This window comes from Phycodurus eques, chromosome 14, assembly GCF_024500275.1.
Source record: "Phycodurus eques isolate BA_2022a chromosome 14, UOR_Pequ_1.1, whole genome shotgun sequence".
Lineage (NCBI taxonomy): Eukaryota > Metazoa > Chordata > Actinopteri > Syngnathiformes > Syngnathidae > Phycodurus > Phycodurus eques.
The window spans coordinates 15,623,559-15,646,032 of NC_084538.1; the positions used below are offsets into that span (position 1 = coordinate 15,623,559).

Here is a 22,474-nt window from a genome sequence, read left to right on the forward strand (position 1 = left end):
AAAATATAAAGCAACCAAGCATGGCTGCATCCTGTAATTTTTGTTGAAGTTGTAAAGCTGCAAGTTTCATAGTATTGTATAGATGTACTGTATTCCCGATAAACTGGAAAATTAAAAGTCAAATACTTTGTGGATCAACATGAGAGCAAATAATTACGTAGCCTGAAATCTTTGCTTGTAATCGGTAGGTTAAGAAAACATTTTCTTGGTACTTACTCTTCTTTTTTATCTTGAGCAGCTCCTGTTCAATCCTCAAACAGATGGACTGGGTAAGCTCTTTGGAAATCCTCTGAAAGGCATCAAAGTCCTCCACCTCATAGACATGAGTTTCTGACGGCTGATTCGCGATGGCCTCCAGCTCTGACCTCACTGCATCTTTCACACCAACGGCGAAGATCTCCACATCATTATTTCTCAGGTTGGTTGCTGCATCCTTAAAAGAGTCTGATGACTTTCCATCTGTGATCAGAACCATGACACGGGGGACATTTTCCCTTGCACCACGTGTTGTGATAAAGATCTTGTCCTTGACGTAGGCCATGGCCTTGCCAGTGTTGGTGGAGCCTCCGCGGTAAGGGAAAGTGCGCACAGCTTTAACGACCGCATTAATGTCATGATGGGTGTTGAGGGCAAACTCAGTGTGTGGATCTCGACTGTACTGGACCAAGCTAAGCTGGACCTTGCCCCGGCCAATGTCAAAGGAATTGACGAGTACCTCCAAGAAGGCACGGACTTTGGCAAAATTTTGTAATCCAATACTGTACGAGCCGTCCACAAGTAGAACCACGTCAGCCTGCACATCTACTCCCAGAGAACATTCTACAATGACAGCATTCACAATTGTGTTAACGATATTGTCTCGCCACAAAGTAACAAATGACAAGGATGACTATACATCACACAAATAATAAATTTCCTCACCTGTTGTCACCTTAATAGGCTGTGTCCTCTCCATAGCCATAATGGGTTCACTGGGTGTCAGGCCCTTGAGGGCATACAGACTTATCTCGTACTCAGTCTCAGGAGAGAGGTCACGAACATTGATGGACGTCTGTGTAGCGCCAATGTACAACTCTTGACGATTCATGCCAGGCAACATGGGAAGAAGCACGAGCTTATATCCTGAGATATCTCCCCTTGAGGCATCCCACGTGACCCTCATTGACTTTGATGCAATTTCGGTCACCTGCAAGTTGGAGGCTGGCTCCACCACTGATGAAAGACATCATACCAGACAAAGATAATTCAGCAACTTGGAGACTGCTAGTGTATAACTTTTCAGATTGTGTTGTAAACATTTTCCAGCTATGAACAATAATGTGAAGAATTGAAAATGCGACTGAATTTTATAAGCATAATGTTAGACCTACTTTCTTCACCGCTGACGAGAACACTGAGCTGCTCATCAACACCAGAGCACACTTCTGTGATGATCTTTCTCTGGACATCTTGGATCATATCAAAATTGGGCACATTGTACACATGTTTGCCATATGGAGTGGAAGCCATTTCTCTAAGCTCGTCATCATCTGCACCTTTGATACCTGAGATGGAAAGTGAGAAGTAACATACTCAGAGATTCCTCTCGTTATAGTGTAGCATTTATGACAGGCATCTTATGATGAATCATGAGTGGAAAGTCAAGAGGTTTCCAAGAACAGGCCGATAGGACACATGGGAGAGCAAAATAAAAAATATCCCTTGGTGAAAAACATACCTAGGACAAATATTTCCACTCCAATGTTCCTAAGTCTTCTAGCATGCTCCTCCACTGGATCTTGGGATTTTCCATCAGTAATGATCATGGCTATCTTTGGAAAAACTTTCCTGGATCCAGCTTCCTCCGTAAAGATGTTTTGCAGCAAATATTCAATGGCATCACCTAAAGACAGAAGTATAAGGACATTTAACATAGTTGCCGTACTTCATTCATATTTGAAATATACAAGACTGATGAGCTCCTCACCTGTCATGGTATTTCCTCCTTTGTATGGCAGCGAGTTGATGGCTTGGATCAAGTCTCCTCTCCTGGTGTAACGTGTGAGAGGGAATTCTGTGCGAGTGTCTGTACTGTATTGTACCACAGCCACTCTGGTTTTGTCCTCGCCAATGTCAAAGGCTCCGGCCAGGCCAGCGATAAAATTACGGACATGCTTGAAGTTCTCTCTGCCCACGCTCCATGAGCCGTCCACCAGAAACACCAAATCTGCGATTGCACTGACCGAGCACTCTGCAGTAACAAAGAGCAAAAATGGGTCAGAAATAGGAGTTTTATAACGTCACATTGCAGAATTGGACTGGCCTAACCTGGGGCTTGATGAGTTTAAAAATATTTTACAATGACCATTTTCTTCCTATGTGGATTCTAAGACCAAAGGAAATACGCAAATATGCCAAAGACTGGGTTTGGTATAGTCTTCCCACCCTGAAGGAGCCCTGTGGACTAAATATTTACCAAAGGTCCCAGCTGCAATAGTCACTTTCCTACCCTTTAAAATTATGCACGGCTGTGTGTCGTAAATTGTATTTTCTATGACAATAAAGTTTACCTGTTAACATTGTTGATGCTTTTGTGGGGGGACTTCAATTTCAATTGGTCTAATGCATTCTAAATGTGTTCCTCTTTTTTCATCTCAAATTCTCTGAACAATTGTTGAAAATGATGTGTGTGAAAGACAGTAAGTGCTTAGCCATGAACAAGGACAAAGTGAAATCTGGAAGTCATTAACAGAAGGATCAACAGGTGGGGGGATGTTAAAGATGTTTAAATCCCTATGACGTACTTTGTCAGATGCCGTTTGTTTCTATGGGGTACAAAGAACGTGTCATTGCTGGGTCACCCTCCCCTTCCTGTTCTCTTCCCCTCCGTGACGCACAAAAGAAACCTTGTATCCTGACATGAAGCCTCCTTTTCCTTTTTTTCTAAATATGGAGACTGCTTTTAATTAAAGGAATCAATGCTTGGCTTCCCAGTCACTGTCAGAAATGTTGTGCACTCACTAGTGACAAGCCAGCAAAATGTAAAATGATCAAAATGTTCCAGTGGGGAAATGTACTACGGTGGCTGTCATGACAAAATATTTTGGAAAAAAGATGGAGAAGCGCCTAAATGTTTTAGTTGGCACTAGAAAAGACACTCACTGATTGCATCTGACGGTGGCCTCCTAACACGTCCACTGGAGTTACTGGACTGGACTGAAAGACAAGAACACTTGGACAGTTAGCAGCGCACATTCTCGCCCAGGACCTACTGCATTATTTTCTCAGCAGGAGAAGGCAAGAAAATCAACACATCATAAAAAGACGCCAACAGAATCAGAACCAGCTGCTTACAAACGCATACTGTATGGAGGTGCATTAAGAATGAACAGTAGCGGATTGAAATATTAACGAAGACATCATTCGCATTCTAACTTGTCTTCCCAGAAGAAGATGGAACTGGGATAATGGATATAGCATATTTCTGGAGAATGGCTTGAATTACACAATACCATCAATCATCTCAGAAGGTCTTCAGATTGCTTCATTAGGCCCATCTTCACAGTCTAATGTTAATCAACTTCTGCATATGCAAAGAAAATCATGCTCACTTTTAATTTAAACTTTCAGAGGTATTATGTTGCACATTGTTTATTAATGTGAATTGTGTATACAGTAATTTGTATCAATGTCAATCAAAACTGAGCATTGTTTTCTATGCAGATATCCAGCTGACTGTTAGCAGTACAGCTTTTGTATTGGATCTCATTAGACCTCCTGTAGATGTACGTAATGAAGTTGCCGTTAAATTTTCTGGCAACAAAAAGATAAAAAAAAAAACGTAAAACTTTCAATTTTCCAATTCACTTACTTGTGAGTTGACCAAAGATGGGAATACTCTCCTCAGATCCATAATAGGAGTTAATGGACACTGAGTAGTCCAAATCAGGGGTCAGGTTAGTGATTGACGTGGTCGTAGTATACGCATTAAGGGCAAAGTCTCTTGTCGGTTCATCTGGATAAGAAATAAAGCATTAACTGGGATGTTAGCTTGCACTGTGTATGTGTGTAAATAAGGTGTGTGTGTATTGTCAGTTTAAATTTCGATGCAGTCCCTACTAACCTGCCTCTGAAACAATTTGTATTCTGAAGCCATCTATCCTTGTCGAGGGCCTTACCCAAGACATTTCTACTGTGTTCTCATTTAGAATTTGAAAGTTCAAGTCCGAGGGTGGATCCACTGGAAACACAAATGAAGCAGTATTAAACACAATAAATATATAAGCTATGTATGCTAAAGGTTGTATTTTTGATCAAATGTAAGAGGGCATTCTAGTTAAGCATTCACATTGATCCCAACGACAAACACTTCAAAGTTGAAGCGGGCCTGTTTCGTTGTTGGGGAACAGACACAAAGCATTGATGTCCATGTGTCACGCAACAAGTAAAGAACATGTGACAACACTAGAAACAGTGTGAGAAGCCATTTTGGAGTAAAAATGGCATTTGTTTGAGTCGCCCAACCGCGGAGGCCAACAACTCAAGCACTGGCATACATAACATGTGCACGATTCAAACATAACCACAGTGCAAACATGAACGTGAACCATCCAAATAACATGCTGAGTGCAGTCATCACAACGCATGCAACGACCACTTAAACCACAAAGTTGATCCCAGCGTGACAAAAACACAAGTTAACTCAAATAACTGATTATACAATGGAATTGAAGATGCCATATTGAAGTCTTGACACAATTGAACACAATATGTTTTATATACATACAGTATATAAACATATTCCATGTTGTTTATTTGGTTCAAGAGGCCTTAGAAGAGCCAGTGGCATACATCCATTGCAAACCTTTTAAAAAAGAATACACAATTTGTCGCATGAGACTCTTGTGTACTTTTTCAACTGACAGCATCAAAGTTTTTTACATGTACCATATATATATATATGTTTAAAAAAATTTTTTTAAAAAACATACATTCGGACAAGAAGACGTTTTTCGGATCACAGCGTCATGCATCATGTACATGTGAAAGTTGTTCGGCTCAACAACTTTGATGGGGTTGCTTCTCCATGTACAGTTGGGACCACACAGACAGATGACAAATACTGTATATTTTAGAATGATATTCTCTCCTATAGGTGCCACCCTAAAAGCCTACAATGTAGATCAATGTTAAAAGGCAGAAGTGTGTGAAAATCTGCATGCGTACAAGTCCTCTAAAAGTGCTTCATCTTTAATTTGTCCTTCATGTTAGCTGTGTTATCATCTTAATGAACTAAAGCATTGGCATATTTTATCAGTCATTAATGACAGCCATCTTCCAGTATGGTGGTGAGTGAGAAAATGTATTATCATTCAATGAGTTAGTGTGACTTTCGTTGATATCTTCAGCGAATTTGAAAAAAAAAAAAAAAAGGAAGGACTTAATGGGTAGCATGCAGACAATTTTAGGAATCAGGAAAGAGCTCCTACGTGAGGCTGCTTGGTAGCTGTTAATAACAGGTTTTCATGAATATCATTGTAAAATACACTTTTGGGGAAGGAAGTCATGGTTTGGGAACACACTGAATGCAAAGGCAGATGACGAACAGGAGCCCATCACATAGGTAGAAAACTGGGATTGGAGGATCACCAACCTGGCTTTTAAACTCAAGGAGCCCCGATGGAGCGTGTCCCCACTCATTTCTCCACGATTGCACTGCTCCAACAGTGGTATGAAGGTGTGAATATACGTGTGTGTTCAGGAAATGGCTCAATAGAAATTGTTTAGGGAAGTCCTCACTGGCAACTCGCCTAAAACCTTTGTTGATGTAGTTTCTTTTCTTGGAGTTTAAATAGACTTGAAGACTAAAGGTGGTCTCTGGTATGTTTTTAGGATCTTGTGGCTGTTGGTGTTATGTCCCATCAGCTCCTAATAAAGGACACCCGCTCTGTGTCTGGCTACTGTTCTCTGAGTAACCTCAGTCTCCAGGCAGCCAGCCACCCTGGCTTGCGCAACCGCCAGAAGGGGAGACCAAGAAACGGGGGGAAAGAACACAGACCCTCCCGAAGAGGCAGGGAAAAATGCCAAAGTCATTCTGCAACATGTGCTGACATTAAACATTACTGCATATTCACTTTCCATACATTCTGCAAGTCAGCGTTTTCACAAACGCCCGCAAAGAAGGGCCAGAAAAGTTCTTTGTGTGTCTTAGTGCCGTCTGAGGATTCATTTGCTATTCTCCTATTTCATCTTTCCATTCCTCCACTGAAGATATGTGAGAAGAGAGCTTAGACTCCGCTTACACTGCCAGAAAGCTTTATAAGGAAGGAAAAACATTTTCCATACCATATTTGACATGATTTTCAATTACAATTTTGCATCTTAAGTCACTTTTCATTTTCCACTTTTGCAACCTATTACGAATGACCTTGTGCGCACAGCAAAATACCATTCATATAATCTAACCTTTGTGCGTAGCATAAATGTCACATCTGATTTCTATAAGCGATGCCGCTAAATAAATTCAAGTAAAATAGTGAGGGTAGTGGAATAATTGATCTGTGCTTTTAAAAATGTTTTTTTTTTTTTTTTTTTGCACTATTATGATTGATGTTTTGTATATCATACACATTTGTTTGCATGGTCAGAAAAAATGGATGACTTAAACCCACTGAGAATTACTGATTTAATACTATTTTACAATTGTCTAATCACACTTTCCATTGTCCTGTTAGTTGGAATTTTGCAAATGTCACCATGGAAAATAGCAAAGACCTAATAAGATATTTAATGGTGAAACTAAGCAATAAAATTACATTTAATGGCGTCTTAGTGCTTACCCTGCTGTTTTAAGACATTTAATTAGAAGTTGGAAATGGAAAACAATTATGTGTTGTTGATATGCTACTATTTGCCAAATGGTAAAATTTGTTAAGAAGAGTTGAAAACCATTTCAGTTGCAGCCTAAATGGGATCCATTATTGAGTCCTGGCATTTAAATCTGACAGAATACACCAGAAATGCAAGTATGACAATGGGTCACACAGTCAGGCATATACATTGAATAACAACAACTTTATTGACTTCATCATTACACTTTGTCATTAGTCAGTTACAGTCAAATATAGGGATATGCCCTAGGACACAAACAACAGGATATAACTGGGGAAAGAATAGAGGGCAGAGCAAAAGAGACAGAAAGGGAGAAAGTGTGTCTCATTGGAGTGATTGACGGGTGTGTTTAGTTTACCTTGAGCATCGATGGAGGATATCAGAGCTGCAAATAAGGCAGCTATGGCCAGAGACAGCCCTGTCTTCATGTTTGGACCTCAGGGGTCAGCAGGGCATCAATGGTCTGAATAAGAGCCAGGCATTCATGGTTAGTCAAGGCAACGGCGCCCCGTGTGGCGGAAGTATATACTGCATGTCATGGCTACACAGTAGTTAATTAGTCGCCTTTAACCTGAAACCTTCAAAATACAAGCAGTTAGGGCCAGTCAGCTGCAGCTCATAATCACATAGGTTGCAGCCAATTTAAAATATATAAGAGTTGGAACCATTTCATCCTTAAGGCATGTACATACGATGAGATATATCATTTATTTATGAAAAACTATTTTTACTTATTGACCACTTAAATCACACTTCAACAACAAAAAAAATCCATCCATTTTCTATAGCCTCCCAGTTGTCTTTATTCAGGTCACGGGTGAGCTGGAGCCTATCCCAGATGATTTTGGATGACTAGACTGGTTGCCAGCCAAAATTAGACAAACAATCATTTACACTCACTAGTCACACCTACGGGCAATTCGTGGTTTTCAATCACCCTAATATGTGCAGGAAGCCAGAGTAACGGGTGGGAAAAAACACACACACACACACACACACACACCAAGACCAGAGCCAAGATTCTAACACAGAACCTCAGAACTGTGATGCAAAGCTGTCAACCACTAGGTCTTCATGCTCCCCAACACTTACAGGTTTTGTCTTTTATCCTGTAGATTTTAATCGTAAATTACAGACGCTTTTTGAGCAGCCTTGACTAGACAGTGGTAACATTTTATTAATTCATTAAAATTGTAAAAAAAAAAAAAAAAAAATACAAATAAAAACTGATTATTTTTTTTGGGGGGGGGGGGGGGAATATGACACTGAATAGTACTGTACATAAAATGAACATGTAGGCTCCATAAGGCTGCCACAAAAACAGAACAGCTGTGCACACTGGGGGTTCAAATCAATAGCGTTTACTCTTCTTCCTCAAAAGATATAATAGAGTTAAGTTCTAAATGTTCCACCTATGCCACATAGATAGATAGATAGATAGATAGATAGATAGATAGATAGATAGATAGATAGATAGATAGATAGATAGATAGATAGATAGATAGATAGATAGATAGATAGATAGATAGATAGATAGATAGATAGATTTTTGTAAGAATGGTTAAAAAAAACGTGTTGTCAAAAGCTTTCAAAATGATTTGAAAAGGACAAAAGCAATGAAAAAGACAGCAAAACTGTCAATAGTCTCTCGGTCAATGAATGAATGAAGTGTCAAGTAAGCCATTAAAGTATGAAGTTGGACGGCTCACCTAATGCAGAAGCCAAAAGATGGAACGATGAGAATCGGGAAGAGCCTTTTGCGTGCAGCCTCCTTGTGTGCACCTTCTCTCTTGTCAGCAGATGTCCAAGGAGGAAAAGCTTCCTTCCAAGTGGGAAGATTCTTTCCACCGCCGGCTCCTTAATAGGGGGGCAGTTCCCAACTCTCAATTTACCATCATTTTGCTCTCTGACGCTTTTCCCCGCCTGTTAGCTGATGTATGTCCCCCAGCTGGGACCGCGCGGTTCCTTGGAAATTACATTTTTCCCTTCGAATTCCATCGGTCTGGCGGTTTAATGAGTTTCCAGCGCCAACGTGACCTCACAGCAGTTTGGCCAGACGACACTGCGGGGGTTGTGCGAGCTAAGAAATACAATTTATTTGGAGATGTGTCAAGAGATGAGTCAAAATGTTTGCTCTGGGGAAAGAAACCGACTGGCTCTTGGGTGATTCACCGCCAAAACCTAATATACTCAGAATGCTTTTAGCCATTAATACCAATGAGATCAAATGAACAACGTTTAGTTCATTTAGCGTTTTTCATGGGAATTTAGACATTGGTGAAAATGTCAGTTTAGTTAAAAAAGTTGAAGGACTTTCAAGACGTGTTGTTCCCTCATGGTGTCACTAAATTGTTCACTGGTGCCCTCTAGGGCTCAAAACTGAAAACTGCACCTCAATACAAGTCATTGTTGGAGGAAAGCTTACCTTAAAAAAGCAAGAACAGCACCTTTCTACATGCAAAAGAATACATGAAAAAAAAAAACACACACAGAATCCTCATTATTTGCCCAGTATGTTAAAACAAACAAGAGGTTTGTCGCCAGTAGTTGGTGTCACTCTAATATTATATATAAATATTTTTAAAAAGTACTCCAACATGTCGATCGTGAACCGTCAGCATCATCAAGGCCTTTTCTCTTGGCCTAAACGGAAAGCACTGACCTCCATCTACAATCTATATTATAATATTTGTGAAATTGTATTCATTTTTTCCCAACAGTCTATTCTCTTTTCATAGCATTTCTCTGGGCTACACTGCTTCCAGTTATGGATGGTATATTTTTTTTGTCCAATCAGATTTCAGCCTCTGTGTGTTGCCATGTCAATCTAATCTGTACACGGCCTACAGAATCATCAAGTAAAACATGTCTGTAGCGACCTGCTCACATGAATATATTTAATAATCAGCATCTCTGTTACGTATGTATTTTATTTCTGTTTATTTTGATTTGGAGCTGCTCCAAATGATGTACGTGGCACAGTTGAGTGCTGTCATATTGTGTTTTTGTATGGTCTTGATGGTTACTGTAATTGCCACGTGATAAAGGTGGTATTAAGAAGTGGAGTCCGGTAAGTCCCCATGTAAGGCTTCACCACTGCAAAATATACATTTAGGACATATATGAGTAGCGTAGTACTGATCAACAACAGAAGTGTGCAAATGATACAAACGGACAGAACTACAGACGATGGAGTAGGCCCAATAATGGCACTGCATAGATGTGCAAAAGATGGCAAATTGTTCTTTGAATGGCAAGAGAAAACGAGCTGTTGGAGTATAGTGATTTTGGTGTGCAGTGTGCAATAGGGTCTATGAGCGGGATGGCGTTGCAAAGGGGGCTGTTCAGGGTGGGTTGAGTAAAAGAGGATTTGATATTTTTAATTCGATATATTAGCAAAATGTAGTAATTACATGATGATACTACTCAGGGGTCACAGTTTTGAAAACAAATTGGACTCAGAAGGTAATTTTGTAGCAGACGTGACCCATCAAGTCTAAGTCTTTGTGCATCAGATATTTGATCCACCCTAGATGACTAATTATTGCCTTCCTGTTCAAACAGGATTTAACAGTGAAAGCTTTAGCATAACACCTGGCCGGTGTTTTTACTAAATATTAATTTGAACCACCCAAGTTCACTTAATTTACAGTGGAATACTAAAAAATTAAATACATCAAGAATTAGAGCTTGTAACCGTACCTTTGGGAAGAGACAGTGGAACAACATGGAGTGTGTGTGTGTGTGTGTGTGTGTGTGTTGGGGCACAGTGCTCAGGGGGCACTTCCAATGAAATATACATCACTTTGATAGGTTGCTAGATGTAATTAATATATTGATAAGCAACGTAAGCTCAGATCGGCGCCACCCAGTGCAAGAAATAAGGGCTGTGAAAACACACGAGATAAAAGAAGCACGTGAAAGGCAGGCCAAAAAGTGCGGGGGGATCCTGTCCCAAGTGCCCTCTTGGTTCCACTCCCTCTGCCTTTGGGCTTCTCACAGAATGTTGCCCTCAAAGCTTTGGTACATTTGGCACTTGCCTTTTATAGCACGGTACATTTTTGGGCCCTGGAAAACAAACAAAAAAATGACCTTGCAGTCCAATAATTTGCCCCACGATGTTAGCTACAACCCCAATTCCAAAAGAAAAATAGTCGAACAGTTTAAGGACAATGTACCTCAACGTACAATTGCAAGGAATTTAGGGATTTCATCATCTACGGTCCATAATATCATCAAAAAGTTCAGAGAATCTTGAGAAATTCCTGCATGTAAGCGGCAAGCCAGAAAACCAACATTCAATGCCCGTGACCTTCGATTCCTCAGGCGGCACTGCATCAAAAACCGACATCAATGTGTAAAGGATATCACCACATGGGCTCAGGAACACTTCAGAAAACCAATGTCAGTAAATACAGTTTGGCGCTACATCCGTAAGTGAAACTTGAAACACTACTATGCAAAGCAAAAGCCATTTATCAACAACAATCAGAAACGCTGCCGGCTTCTCTGGGCCCGAGCTCATCTAAGATGGACTGATGTAAAGTGTTCTGTGGTCCGACGAGTCCACATTTCAAAATGTTTTTGGAAATTGTGGACGTCGTGTGCTCTGGGCCAAAGAGGAAAAGAACCATCCGGACTGTTATGGACACAAAGTTCAAAAGCCAGCATCCATGATGGTATGGGGCTGTGTTAGTGCCAATGGCATGGGTAATTGACACATCTGTGAAGACACCATTAATGCTGAAAGGTACATACAGGGTTTTTTTTCTGCTTATTTCAGCAAGACAATGCCAAACCACATTCTGCACGTGTTACAATAGCATGGCTTCGTAGTAAAAGAGTGGGGGTACTAGACTGGCCTGCCTGCACTCCAGACGTGTCTCCCATTGAAAATATGTGGCGCATTGTGAAACGTAAAATACGACAACGGAGACCCCAGACTGTTGAACAGCTGAAGCTGTACATCAAGCAAGAATGGGAAAGAATTCCACCTACATAGCTTCAACCATTAGTGTCTTCAGTTCCCAAACGTTTATTGGATGTTGTTAAAAGAAAAGGTGATGCAACACAGTGGTAAACATGACCCTGTCCAAGCTTTTTTGGAACGTGTTGCAGCCATAAAATTCCAAGTTAATGATTATTTGCTAAAAACAATAAAGTTTATCAGTTTGAACATTAAATATGTTCTCTTTGTAGTGTATTCGATTAAATATAGGTGGAACATGATTTGCAAATCTTTGTATTCTGTTTTTATTTAATTTTAACAAAACGTCCCAACTTCATTGGAATTGGGGTTGTACCTTAATGGACAGTATATTAGACAGGAAAGGAATGGCAATGATGTACTCATGCCGTAGGCCTATAATTGGTTTTATGATTGCATCATTCTGCATAATGTCATCTTTAAAGTCAGCTGTTCACACCAGCTGTTCTACATGTGACCGTATGTAAGATGATCACAACTTCTGGTCCTATGTAAAATCATGCATGCTGGGAGGCTGCAATGCATTTCTTCTCGAGTCAATATACAGCATATAACAATATTCTGTTGATAGTTGTGTGTTTTGCACAGCATGTATGGATGGACTTGAGGCATCTGCAAATTTGTCTGTTAAATTAAATTAACAGGTCCTCCAGGTACTAAAACGTGTCATGCTTAAAATATGTGCTCACAGACACACAAACAGTTGGGTGGGACTGTTCACTTTTGATCGTTTACCAACATGAACGGTTTGTTTTGTGTGTGTGTGTGTGTGCAATGTGTGTGTGTGTGTAGGACAGTGCCAAAAAACACAACACAAAAATGGATTGATGTTTCATGGTTATAATCGTTTTTGTTTATGCTGGTTCGTTTTGCACTTGTGACTTTTAACACCACTCTAAAGGAGAGAGATGAAATGTCATTGAGAAGGATCTTGACCTCTGTAGGGAAAATCTATTTATAGAGTATCCATCCATTTTCTTTGCCACTTATCCCTCATTAGGGTAGTGGCCCACTACCCTAATGAGGGATAAGTGGCACTACTAGTGGGTGAGCTCGCACTTATCCCAGCTGACTTTGGGCAAGAGGCAGGGTAAACCCTGCACTGGTCGCCAGTCGATTGCAGCGCATACATTGTACAAACAACCACACTCCTATTTACACATATGGGCAATTTCTTCAATTAACATAACGCACGTTGTTTAGAGGAAGCCGGACAACAACTGCATACAGGAAGGCGTGAAACCGAAACTAACATTTGAATCCCAAACCTCAGAACTGAGAGGCAAAGTGCTAACATTGTGCAGCCACCATCATATTTTATATTTTAATTTCTGGGCAATACAATGGGTACTTATGTATTAAGTGCTTTATTTTATTAAAACCATTTTGAAAACAAAGTCCTTCTTTCAGTGCCATCTTATAACAAGGCCAAAGGGTAGCCTACTAATATCCTCATGGATAATTAGTTTTTAATTAATAAATATGGTGTCAAAAACGTGTCAGGATTGGATTTGCTGTAACGGCTCGGCAACTGTTCAGATTAGAAAAATGACAGCGGAGCAGTAAGAATTTGACCCACTTTTTCAATATATGCAAAAGAGCGATATCTGCTGGCCAACCCCTGCCATTGCATTTACAGTCACATGACAATTTATGGAGTACGGAACGCCCACGTGCCTTATCGCGACAAATGCGAAACTCAACTGAGTTGTTTACCTGAATTTACAGAATAACAAAAACATACCAACTACACTGTTAACTTTTGAAATTAACTGATTTCATATGTATTATGCACATTGCACAGTAGTATACTCGCCTTTAGCTACAATCTGAGTACTGTAGTTGTTTTGCTTCAGCCAGCAATAACAGGAGTCAGTACTATGGGGTTCACTAAATTTTGATTTAAACTTTGATTCATGCTTAAAGACAAAAGGTCTACCAGTGTACATGTAACTGCTAAATAGCTTTGTTAAATTACAAAATTGCGTAACTCTCGTCATGAATATTGATAAGCTGTCGCCCTCCACTACTGTTGATTTGTGGATCAACCTTTTTATGTATAGATGAAGGGGATGTGGAAATAAAATACAATAACCTAAAGACATCGATAAATTATTTAATTGGAACCTATTAACCTTATAAAACCCCACATTCAAATTCAAACAAGTGACTCTACATTAACAAGGTGTCTTCAAATGGGTGGAAAACCAAAGACAAAGTGAAACCTCCATCCATTTTTTTTTTACCACCAAAAAAACTTCTCTTACCATCCAGACAGGAAGCTCAGTCATGGTTAACACTGCAGTGTTAAGTTTGTTGCATGCTTAAATAATCAGTTTTTGTACATTTCAAAAAGGAAGAAATGGAGCTGAGACTTCATAATTGGTCATTGTGAGGGCACTAATATTAATGCTTGCAAAGTTTTATGCTGCACAAGGAAAAGGTCTTCCTAATTTTCAATATCATCTCAGAGGTATGTAAATATAATATAGTACATTCATCAGCAGGACATTTTATAGTACACGACATGGACATAAACTGCCATACAATACACATGCCGTTCAATAATTAAACCATTCGTAAAGCTTTGCTAACTTACAACACATACTTTGATGTAAAGATAAATAGAACATTTTAAAAAATAACAGAAAATGGCATTTGCAGCAGCCAACTGGAAGCCGTCAAGACTTGGGCATTGTACTTTGCCTTCAAACAAAGCTTTACATGATACAACGTAGGACTGCTCTTGCACAAACATACATTTACAGATAACCAGTGTATTCGCGCGAAAACCGTTAAGCAGTCCAGAATGGACGGCGTGCAGGTAGGATCTAGTTAGGAATATCTGCGCTGCTGTTGCGGGAGTCGTATTTGTGGTGGATGATTAGCAGAACCACGCCCAGGAAGAAGCAAATGGAGCCCACGGTGATGTAGGCGATGCCCAGGAAAGGGTTCTTCCCTCCCATCCAGGAGATGGTGCTCAAGATCATTCGCTTGCGGCCATCAAAACTCAGGACAGGGTAATCTGGTTACATGACGTTAAGGAAATATGGCTGGAGCATCTGGGAAAACACTAGATTTCATTAAATTAACTTAAAATGTGCTGAATAATAATCAACGGGGGTACCTTAACTTACGAGCTTAATTCGAGCCATCACCAATCTTGTTTAAAAAATAATAATTGAAAAAAAAAATCCTTGTTGTGATGTAAATTATGTAAAAATAAACTAATACATACTTTAAATTGTTTAAATTGTGGGGCCTGAATCTATAGTCTATGAAAGTCTAACTTTTTGAATGGAATTATGGAAATACATTTCCATGATATTTTAACTTTTGGGAAAGGGTCTGTAGATTGTGCAGCTTTGCCTAATATTGTGACTTGTGCAGAACCACACTAGCCATCTCAATCAGATTTCCAATTAGAAATAACCAACTTTACAAATACAAGCAGAATAAATATGCAAAAGTTCAAACACAAGTTGGCCTTTGTTTGCAACTTTTCCGGCTGGCGTATGAAAGGATACTGTAGGTGATATCCAAGACGTATCTGCCACTAGCTAGTGTTGGGGTTGAGCTCGACTTTTTCTGGATGATCCTGTAGAGCTTGCGGAAAGTGGGTAAGGCAGCCGTGCGCATCCACACAATGAAGTCCTCGTTGATGAAGCCGTTGTTTTCATTGTCGTCTGGGTCCAGCTCAAATACCGGCTTTCTCCAGTTCACCGGCTTGTTAGTACCTGAGAAAGAGCACGACCAAAAATAACCAAATCTCTAAGGACCTTGTAAAATGAATGCAGAGATCTGTTTCTAGGTTATACGAGTTATGTTGGCTCCCTCGAGTGGTACGTGACAGTCACTGAATTAAATGTTCAAACGGTGCATAATATGAACCCTTTTTTTTTTTTTTTTTTTAATCCATGAGTTCATTTCTTAATTTCAGTTGTATTTATTTTTTAAGTACAATACATTTGCATTTAATCTTTAAGAAGGGGTTGTTTTTAAACATTTATTTAGGTACAATTCTCATTTAAATTTTACGTGCAAGACATCAGGGTCCGAAATTAACACTCACCAGGCGCCAAATGCCAGTAAATTTACCATCTGGCTTGTACATCTCAGAGGGCTATCCGCCACATGGCGAGTACCGTAATTTATTGTGTACAATGCGCATTTCCCCTCCAAAATTGTCAAAAGTCAATAGTGTGCATTATACATTGGAATAGGGGAAAATGAAAAAAACTTTCACGTTTTATAAATTATGCTGCCACCTAGAGGTTATGAAAAAGCTGTACACTTTCATTCCAATGTCACCACCACGTAGAGGTTATGAGAAAGGTGTAGCCCAGTCGTCCCCAACCACCGGTCCGCGGACCGCTACCGGGCCGTGAGGGATTTGTTACAGGGCCGCAGAGAAAGAATGACCAATTTATATCATTTCTGTTGTATTGCAATTCGCGTGTTCAAAGTCTACTCTCATTGAGGAGCTACGGAACTGCAGTCTGGTCTGGCTACCTACAATAATTCCAACCCCCACTCATGCATCGCGCCCACAGTAGACGCACCACAAACGGCAAAGGAGGAAGCAGAAGCGAGGCAAGCGTGTGTATATATGTATATATGTTTGACTTGACCCATGCAATCAGAAAACGGTAAACTTCCAGCCATAAATAGCTTGAAAAAGGACATTTTGGGAAGTTCCAACCAAAATTATGATGCAAACCCGATAAAATTATATCAAAGATGATCAAAATTAAATAGAAAGACAGTGATTAAGGGGACCGGCGGTGTGCCTCACAGTTCTGAGAACCCGGGTTTCAAAGCCGGCCTCACCTGTGTGGAGATTGCATCTTCTCCACGTGCCTGCGTGGGTTTTCTCCCACATCCCAAAAAGATGCATGGTAGGTTAATTGGCAACTATTAATTGCTCATAAGTGTAAGTGTGAGTACGAATGGCTGTTTGTTTACATGTGCACTGCGATTGGCTGGCGACCAGTTCAGGGTGCACCCCGCCTCTCGCCCAAAGATAGCTGGGATAGGCTCCAGCACGCCCGCGACCCTAGTGAGGGTAAGCAGTACAAAAAAGGGACGGATGGATCATTAAGCTGACCTTGAAAAGCTGAGCGGGATGTGGTTTCACCACATTCAGCAGTGTTTGAGAGTGGAGAGCAAGACTTGATTTTTCACGATTTTGAAGCCTCATTTTATATACTAGGCGATTTTTGTAACCATTCAAATCTGGCAGGGTTTTTAACGACTCTACCGTGTGAAGATATTTATTCTCACTTTAATTTTTTTCATTTCCGCTATTTTCACAGCATAAGGAGCTAGAATCACCTTGAAAAGCGATGGTAAGGTTGTCATTTCCACCAGGATTCCTAAACTTCACATGCTTGTCTGTCCACCAAGCAATGCCTTTCTTTACCAGAGGGATTTGGATTTTGTTGCCGTTGGAGTCGATATGATAGAGCACTAGAGTGTCTGCAAAAGACCAAAAAATATTGCTTGTAACATCAGTGCTGCAAGCATTATACAAGTAGCCATACTGCTTGTTTGTGCTTACCATTGAAGAGGCTGTTAGCTATGGCCCCACAAGGAGCAATGGGTTGGCCTTCGCTAGTACGATAAGGCTCACATTCCTTGCTTGGAGTCTGTGAGGGCCAACCAGTGTTACATTTGAGTTTTTGATAAACATCTCTTCTTAATGGAAGACAGAACAACATCTTTAAAACTATACCGTCAAAGCAGAACGGTCCCCATTCAGCTGGCTGTCATCCCTGGATTTCACATAGCGTCTGTGGTTCTGATAGAAGTTAGATAAGCCGTAGTACATGAAGACGTTGCTCTGGACAAGAAAAACATACTGCATTATTGATGGTAGGCTTTACACGATCAGGATTTTTGGGGCCGATCACTGATTAGCAAGTTAAAAAAAAAAAAACGATAACCGATCACGAGATGGAGCAATGTGTCTATTTACATGACTTGTTCATTAATTGTATATACTTGTGTACCGTCTACTGTATCCATCCATGCATGGTGACGCAAGGAGAAACCACGACTGGCACCGACTGACGAATTCGGGTTAGCCTCAAAACAATAGTCGAAGCTAACGCTAGCCTCATACGTTTGACACTCATATGCAGTGAAACAAAGTCAGGCTTCATCGCCGGATTATTGTCTCCAATAATGTGCGGACAACAACTGTGTGCTAACGAGGACTTTATTCATCAAAAAAGTAAGGTTTACGCGCACTGTCGTAATACTTATTTACTTTTTTATTATTATCTCTCAGGTATTATTTGAAAACTGAAAACTCTTTACATATTGTTTGTCGAAAAGTAGAGCAGTAAAAATAAAGATGCTTCCCTAACATGAGGAATAATGGTGATTAATAATCATGATTACAATATTGATCGAAATAATTATCAGGGAGACAGTGGTATAGAAATTCACTCCATTATACTGAGGTTTTGCACTCACTGCGAAACATTCAATTGCACCCCTTTGACCAATTAAACGTAATGATTATTAAGTGAACTCATTTGTGACAAACCTAAATGTTTATGATGAAGTGTTAAAAATGACATAAAATCTTAAAGTAGTCAGAACACACTTTCACATTAAACTAATCAATAACAAACCTTGAACTAAAATTGAATGTTAATGGATACTTTCTGTACGTCACACACCACCAAAGATCACTTATCAATACTGCACACTGGGCTTTTCTCCACTTTCGACATACTCCAAGTACCCCGTATCAGTATTGGGCCCAGACATGTATTATTCATTGGGAGTATGTAGAGTGCAGCAGTTGTAAGTAGGACCCACCTCGAAAGGTTGCTCCAAAGTGAAAGACATAGAGCACAAACAGGACGCTGTGCTGTTCCAGCTGTAGTTTTTGGCACAGCTGAAGCATGGGCTTGACACATCCACACCGGTGTAATCAATCTGAAAATAAAAAGTGAGTAGCAACGTCAAAAACGTCTTCAAATTAAGAGTCAAATGGTATAACTTGGGCGGCACGGTGGCCGACTGGTTCAAGCGTCAGCCGAACAGTTCTGAGGACCCGGGTTCAATCCCCAGCCCCGCCTGTGTGGAGTTTGCATGTTCTCCCCGTGCCTGCGTGGGTTTTCTCCGGGCACTCCGGTTTCCTCCCACATCCCAAAAACACGCATTAATTGGAGACTCTAAATTGCCCATAGGCATGACTGTGAGTGCAAATGGTTGTTTGTTTCTATGTGCCCTGCGATTGGCTGGCAACCAGTTCAGGGTGTACCCCGCCTCCTGCCCGATGACAGCTGGGATAGGCTCCAGCACGCCCGCGACCCGAGTGAGGAGAAGCGGCTCAGAAAATGGATGGATGGATGGATGGATGGATGGTATAACTTGATTATTTCTTAACCTTGATCCTTTGGTTTTGTTTGCTACTCAGGGTACCATTTCCCCAATTGGCTGACAAGTTTCAGGTAAAAATATCCCCCCATAAGCTCCTACGGGCCAAAATTCCGTGGAGTTCTTTAATTCGATGGGTCAAAATTACAGTGATGTTTCAAATGGTGTTACTTGCCCTAAAAACTCAATTTGCATAGTGCAAATGATAAATTATTAATGAGAAGACCAGTGGAATATGTCATGTGCTTTCGTAATGAATTGTTTTTTTTCAGAATTATTTTCTTATACAGGATTTTAGAGGCATTTTATTTTTTTAGAAAATGCCACACAGATGGCGGCCACTTGACACAATGCGAGCATCAGTGCCGATAATGTACGGCTGTAGTGACACTCGTAAAAATACTACAATAATAAAAATCTATGTTCATCTATCCGTGCCAGTGACGTATAGTCATATGCACAACAATTAAATGCTCTTCTACAAGATGGCAGAAGGTACATGAACCACAACATCTACGTTTTGTTACGTTTTGTTTAGTGGTGTGCCGTGAGTTTTTCTAATGTAAAATATGCCTTGGCTCAATAAAGCTGCAACACTGTAAAAGGCTGCTTGTAAATTGTCAAGCCTGGGGATCATGTCAATTTGTACTGCAAGAAATGCAAATTTGTATCAGTACATCTGTATTGTATGTGATTCTCTCTGCTCATGCTTCCATTGATTTCCAATTTGGCTGCTCCTTATGCCGCAAGACATCAACTACTGCTAACCCTTTATGAATACATAACTGAAAACGAATGAAACAGCTTGAGCCTGCTTGCAAAAATAAATCCACAAGTCTGATTAAGCATATGAAACAAACGAGTATTGATTCTTGCTTTTTCCTCCAACGAGCATCAAGAATTAAATTAAAATGTTTGCATTCAAAACAATTCCTAACAAATGATTCAGATACAATTATAGCAAAAAAAATGCATTACCATAATTTCAACTAAATGTCTTACGGTATGTGCAGTTGTCATTCGTAGTGTATTACAGCACTCAACCGGTTGAGCTATTTACACTAGCATGTCAACTGCTCGCCCCCGATCAGCATTGTGAGTCTTTCTGGTGGCCTACGTGGCCGTTTGTGAGATGTCAATGCTTAGGCTAAATGAAGCTGGAGCTTCCAGGAAGAAGCAATGGAACAAGTGGAAGGTTAAAAGGACACATAAACGCTGGACCTACCTCGAACTCCTTAATGTTGTTTGACGTAACATATAGGCCGATGCCAATGGGGATGAAGATGAGACCGATGACAAAGAAAGCAGGGAGCACGGTTCCAGCCGTCAGGATGGGCTGCCAAGCAGGTAGTCTCTGTTGTTTGAATGCTGTGTTGTCCGGCTTCTTGCTTTTCACGGCCCCTGCGCCGCCGTGACTCGAAGGGCCTGAGTGGTGGCCATCCTCTTCCTTAGCGTTGTAGCTCGACGCCATCATGGTTGCAATCCGCTGCGAGTCAATAATACTGTTGCGGACAGCCGCTCACTTCCCGTTTTGCTCCACACGAACGACACGACTCTTTCAGGTAATTTGTAAAATACCGAGAATGGGGTGGGGGGGGGGGCGGGACGTCGGGTCATGGAATACAAACAGCTACTCAGGATAGCATCGACGCCGTCAGTTTTAACAATTCCATCCTACACGAACAAGCAGGAAGTAACCAAGGCCGATAGGCTAGAAACGCAGTGGTGACGTCATTATAATGAAGGATGACGCCCACTTAAGATGTCACGCACCGGCAATACGTGTAGGACGATGCAACCTCAATTTCAGTTTTATTGCTGTATTTATATAGTGCGTCTCAGAGAGAGGACTCCCAAAGTGCACGAAGTTAAAATACACAGCCAGTCAACTATATATTATGTATGCTGTTTTTAAATGGTGATTCCATTTAGTAAGAAAAAAATAATGATTCAAAGTTGCCTGGCCCTGTGTGAAAAAGTAATGACCCCCCTAAATCTAATAAGTGGTTGAGCCACCCTCAGCAGCAACAAGTGGAATCAAGCGTCTTCTGTTACTGGCAATGGGTCTTTTACATCTGTGTGGAGATCTTTTGGCCCAATCTTCCTTGCAGAATTGTTTAGATCAAGCAACAATGGAGGGTTTTTGAGCATGAACGGCCTTTTTAAGGTCATGTCAAAGCATTTCACCCCAAAACCTTGTTTTAAGCCATTCAGAAGTTGACTTGCTGGTGTCTCTTGGATCGACCTTCAGCCTGAGGTCACAAGCAGATAGATGACCGAACATTCTCCTTCAGGATTTTCTGGTAAAGAGCAAAATTTATGGTTCCATCAATCACAGCAAGTCATGAAGTCCTGAAGTAGAAAAGCAGCCACACCATCACACTACCACCAGTGCCACCATGGAATATTCTCCCCAAAGTCTTGGGAATCATTCAGATCTTGTTGGGTTTTCTTTGCAAAAGTAAGATGAGCCTTTGTGTTCTTTTTGGTCAGTACTGATTTTCACCTTGGAACTCTGCCACGGATGCCAATTTTGCCCTTACTGTTAAGTCATGAACACTGACCTTAACTAAGACAACGGAGGCCTGCAGGTGTTTAGATGTTGTACTGGGTTCCTTTGTGACCTCCTGGATGAGTTGTCTTGGGGTCATTTTTGTTGGATGACCATTCCTGGGAAGGTTCACCACTCTTCCATATTTTCTCCATTTGTGGCTCTTACTGTGGTTCGCTGGAATCCCAAATCTTTAGAAATAATGTTGTAACCCTTTTCAGACTAATAGATGTCAATAACTTTGTCGTCTGTTCTTGAATTTCTTTGGATCGTGTCATTTTATTTCAGCTTTTTGACATGTTTTGGCAGATTTTTTATTTTGTTGAACAGTCAGGGTGTACCTCGCCTCGCGCCCAAGTCACAGGGATAAGCTTCAGCACACCAGCAACCCTAGTGAGTATAAGCAGTACAGGAAATGGATGGATGGATGGATGGATGGATAGATGGAGGTTCTGTTTAAGTGATTTGTTGATTGAACAGGTCTGAACTGAGGTACTCAGGCCTGGGTAAAATTTTGTCAGACTACAGGACATGTCTCCAAAATTAAAAGCTCTATATTTTTATTTCTTTTTGAGTAATGGCTTCTTTCCGGCCGAATGGCCTTTCAGTCCTTGTTGGTGCATTTTGGATCATGACACACTTAGCAGCTTCAGGCAGCATCTTCACAAGGA

The 22,474-nt window shown here is 40.6% G+C and overlaps 2 protein-coding genes across 2 annotated transcripts in view; both read right to left on the reverse strand.

The window, feature by feature from the left end:
- LOC133413208 (collagen alpha-1(XII) chain-like) overlaps positions 1-8,926 on the reverse strand; it is a 54,823-nt gene extending 45,897 nt beyond the window's left edge. Inside the window, 10 exon segments of the mRNA XM_061697259.1 lie at positions 217-819; positions 922-1,212; positions 1,371-1,544; positions 1,718-1,882; positions 1,967-2,230; positions 3,142-3,195; positions 3,851-3,994; positions 4,103-4,219; positions 7,229-7,333; positions 8,580-8,926. Coding sequence (XP_061553243.1) covers positions 217-819; positions 922-1,212; positions 1,371-1,544; positions 1,718-1,882; positions 1,967-2,230; positions 3,142-3,195; positions 3,851-3,994; positions 4,103-4,219; positions 7,229-7,298 — 1,882 coding nt within the window. The 5' untranslated portion in view covers positions 7,299-7,333; positions 8,580-8,926.
- A 5,027-nt stretch (positions 8,927-13,953) lies between these two features.
- LOC133413081 (cell cycle control protein 50A-like) lies at positions 13,954-20,959 on the reverse strand. Its single transcript, XM_061696996.1, has 7 exons — positions 20,478-20,959; positions 18,689-18,808; positions 17,592-17,699; positions 17,418-17,505; positions 17,192-17,335; positions 15,385-15,594; positions 13,954-14,882 (listed from the first exon to the last, which is right to left on the reverse strand). Exons 1-7 carry the CDS (start codon positions 20,724-20,726, stop codon positions 14,689-14,691), a joined length of 1,113 nt encoding a protein of 370 aa, XP_061552980.1. The 5' UTR covers positions 20,727-20,959; the 3' UTR covers positions 13,954-14,688.
- Positions 20,960-22,474: the final 1,515 nt, after the last annotated feature.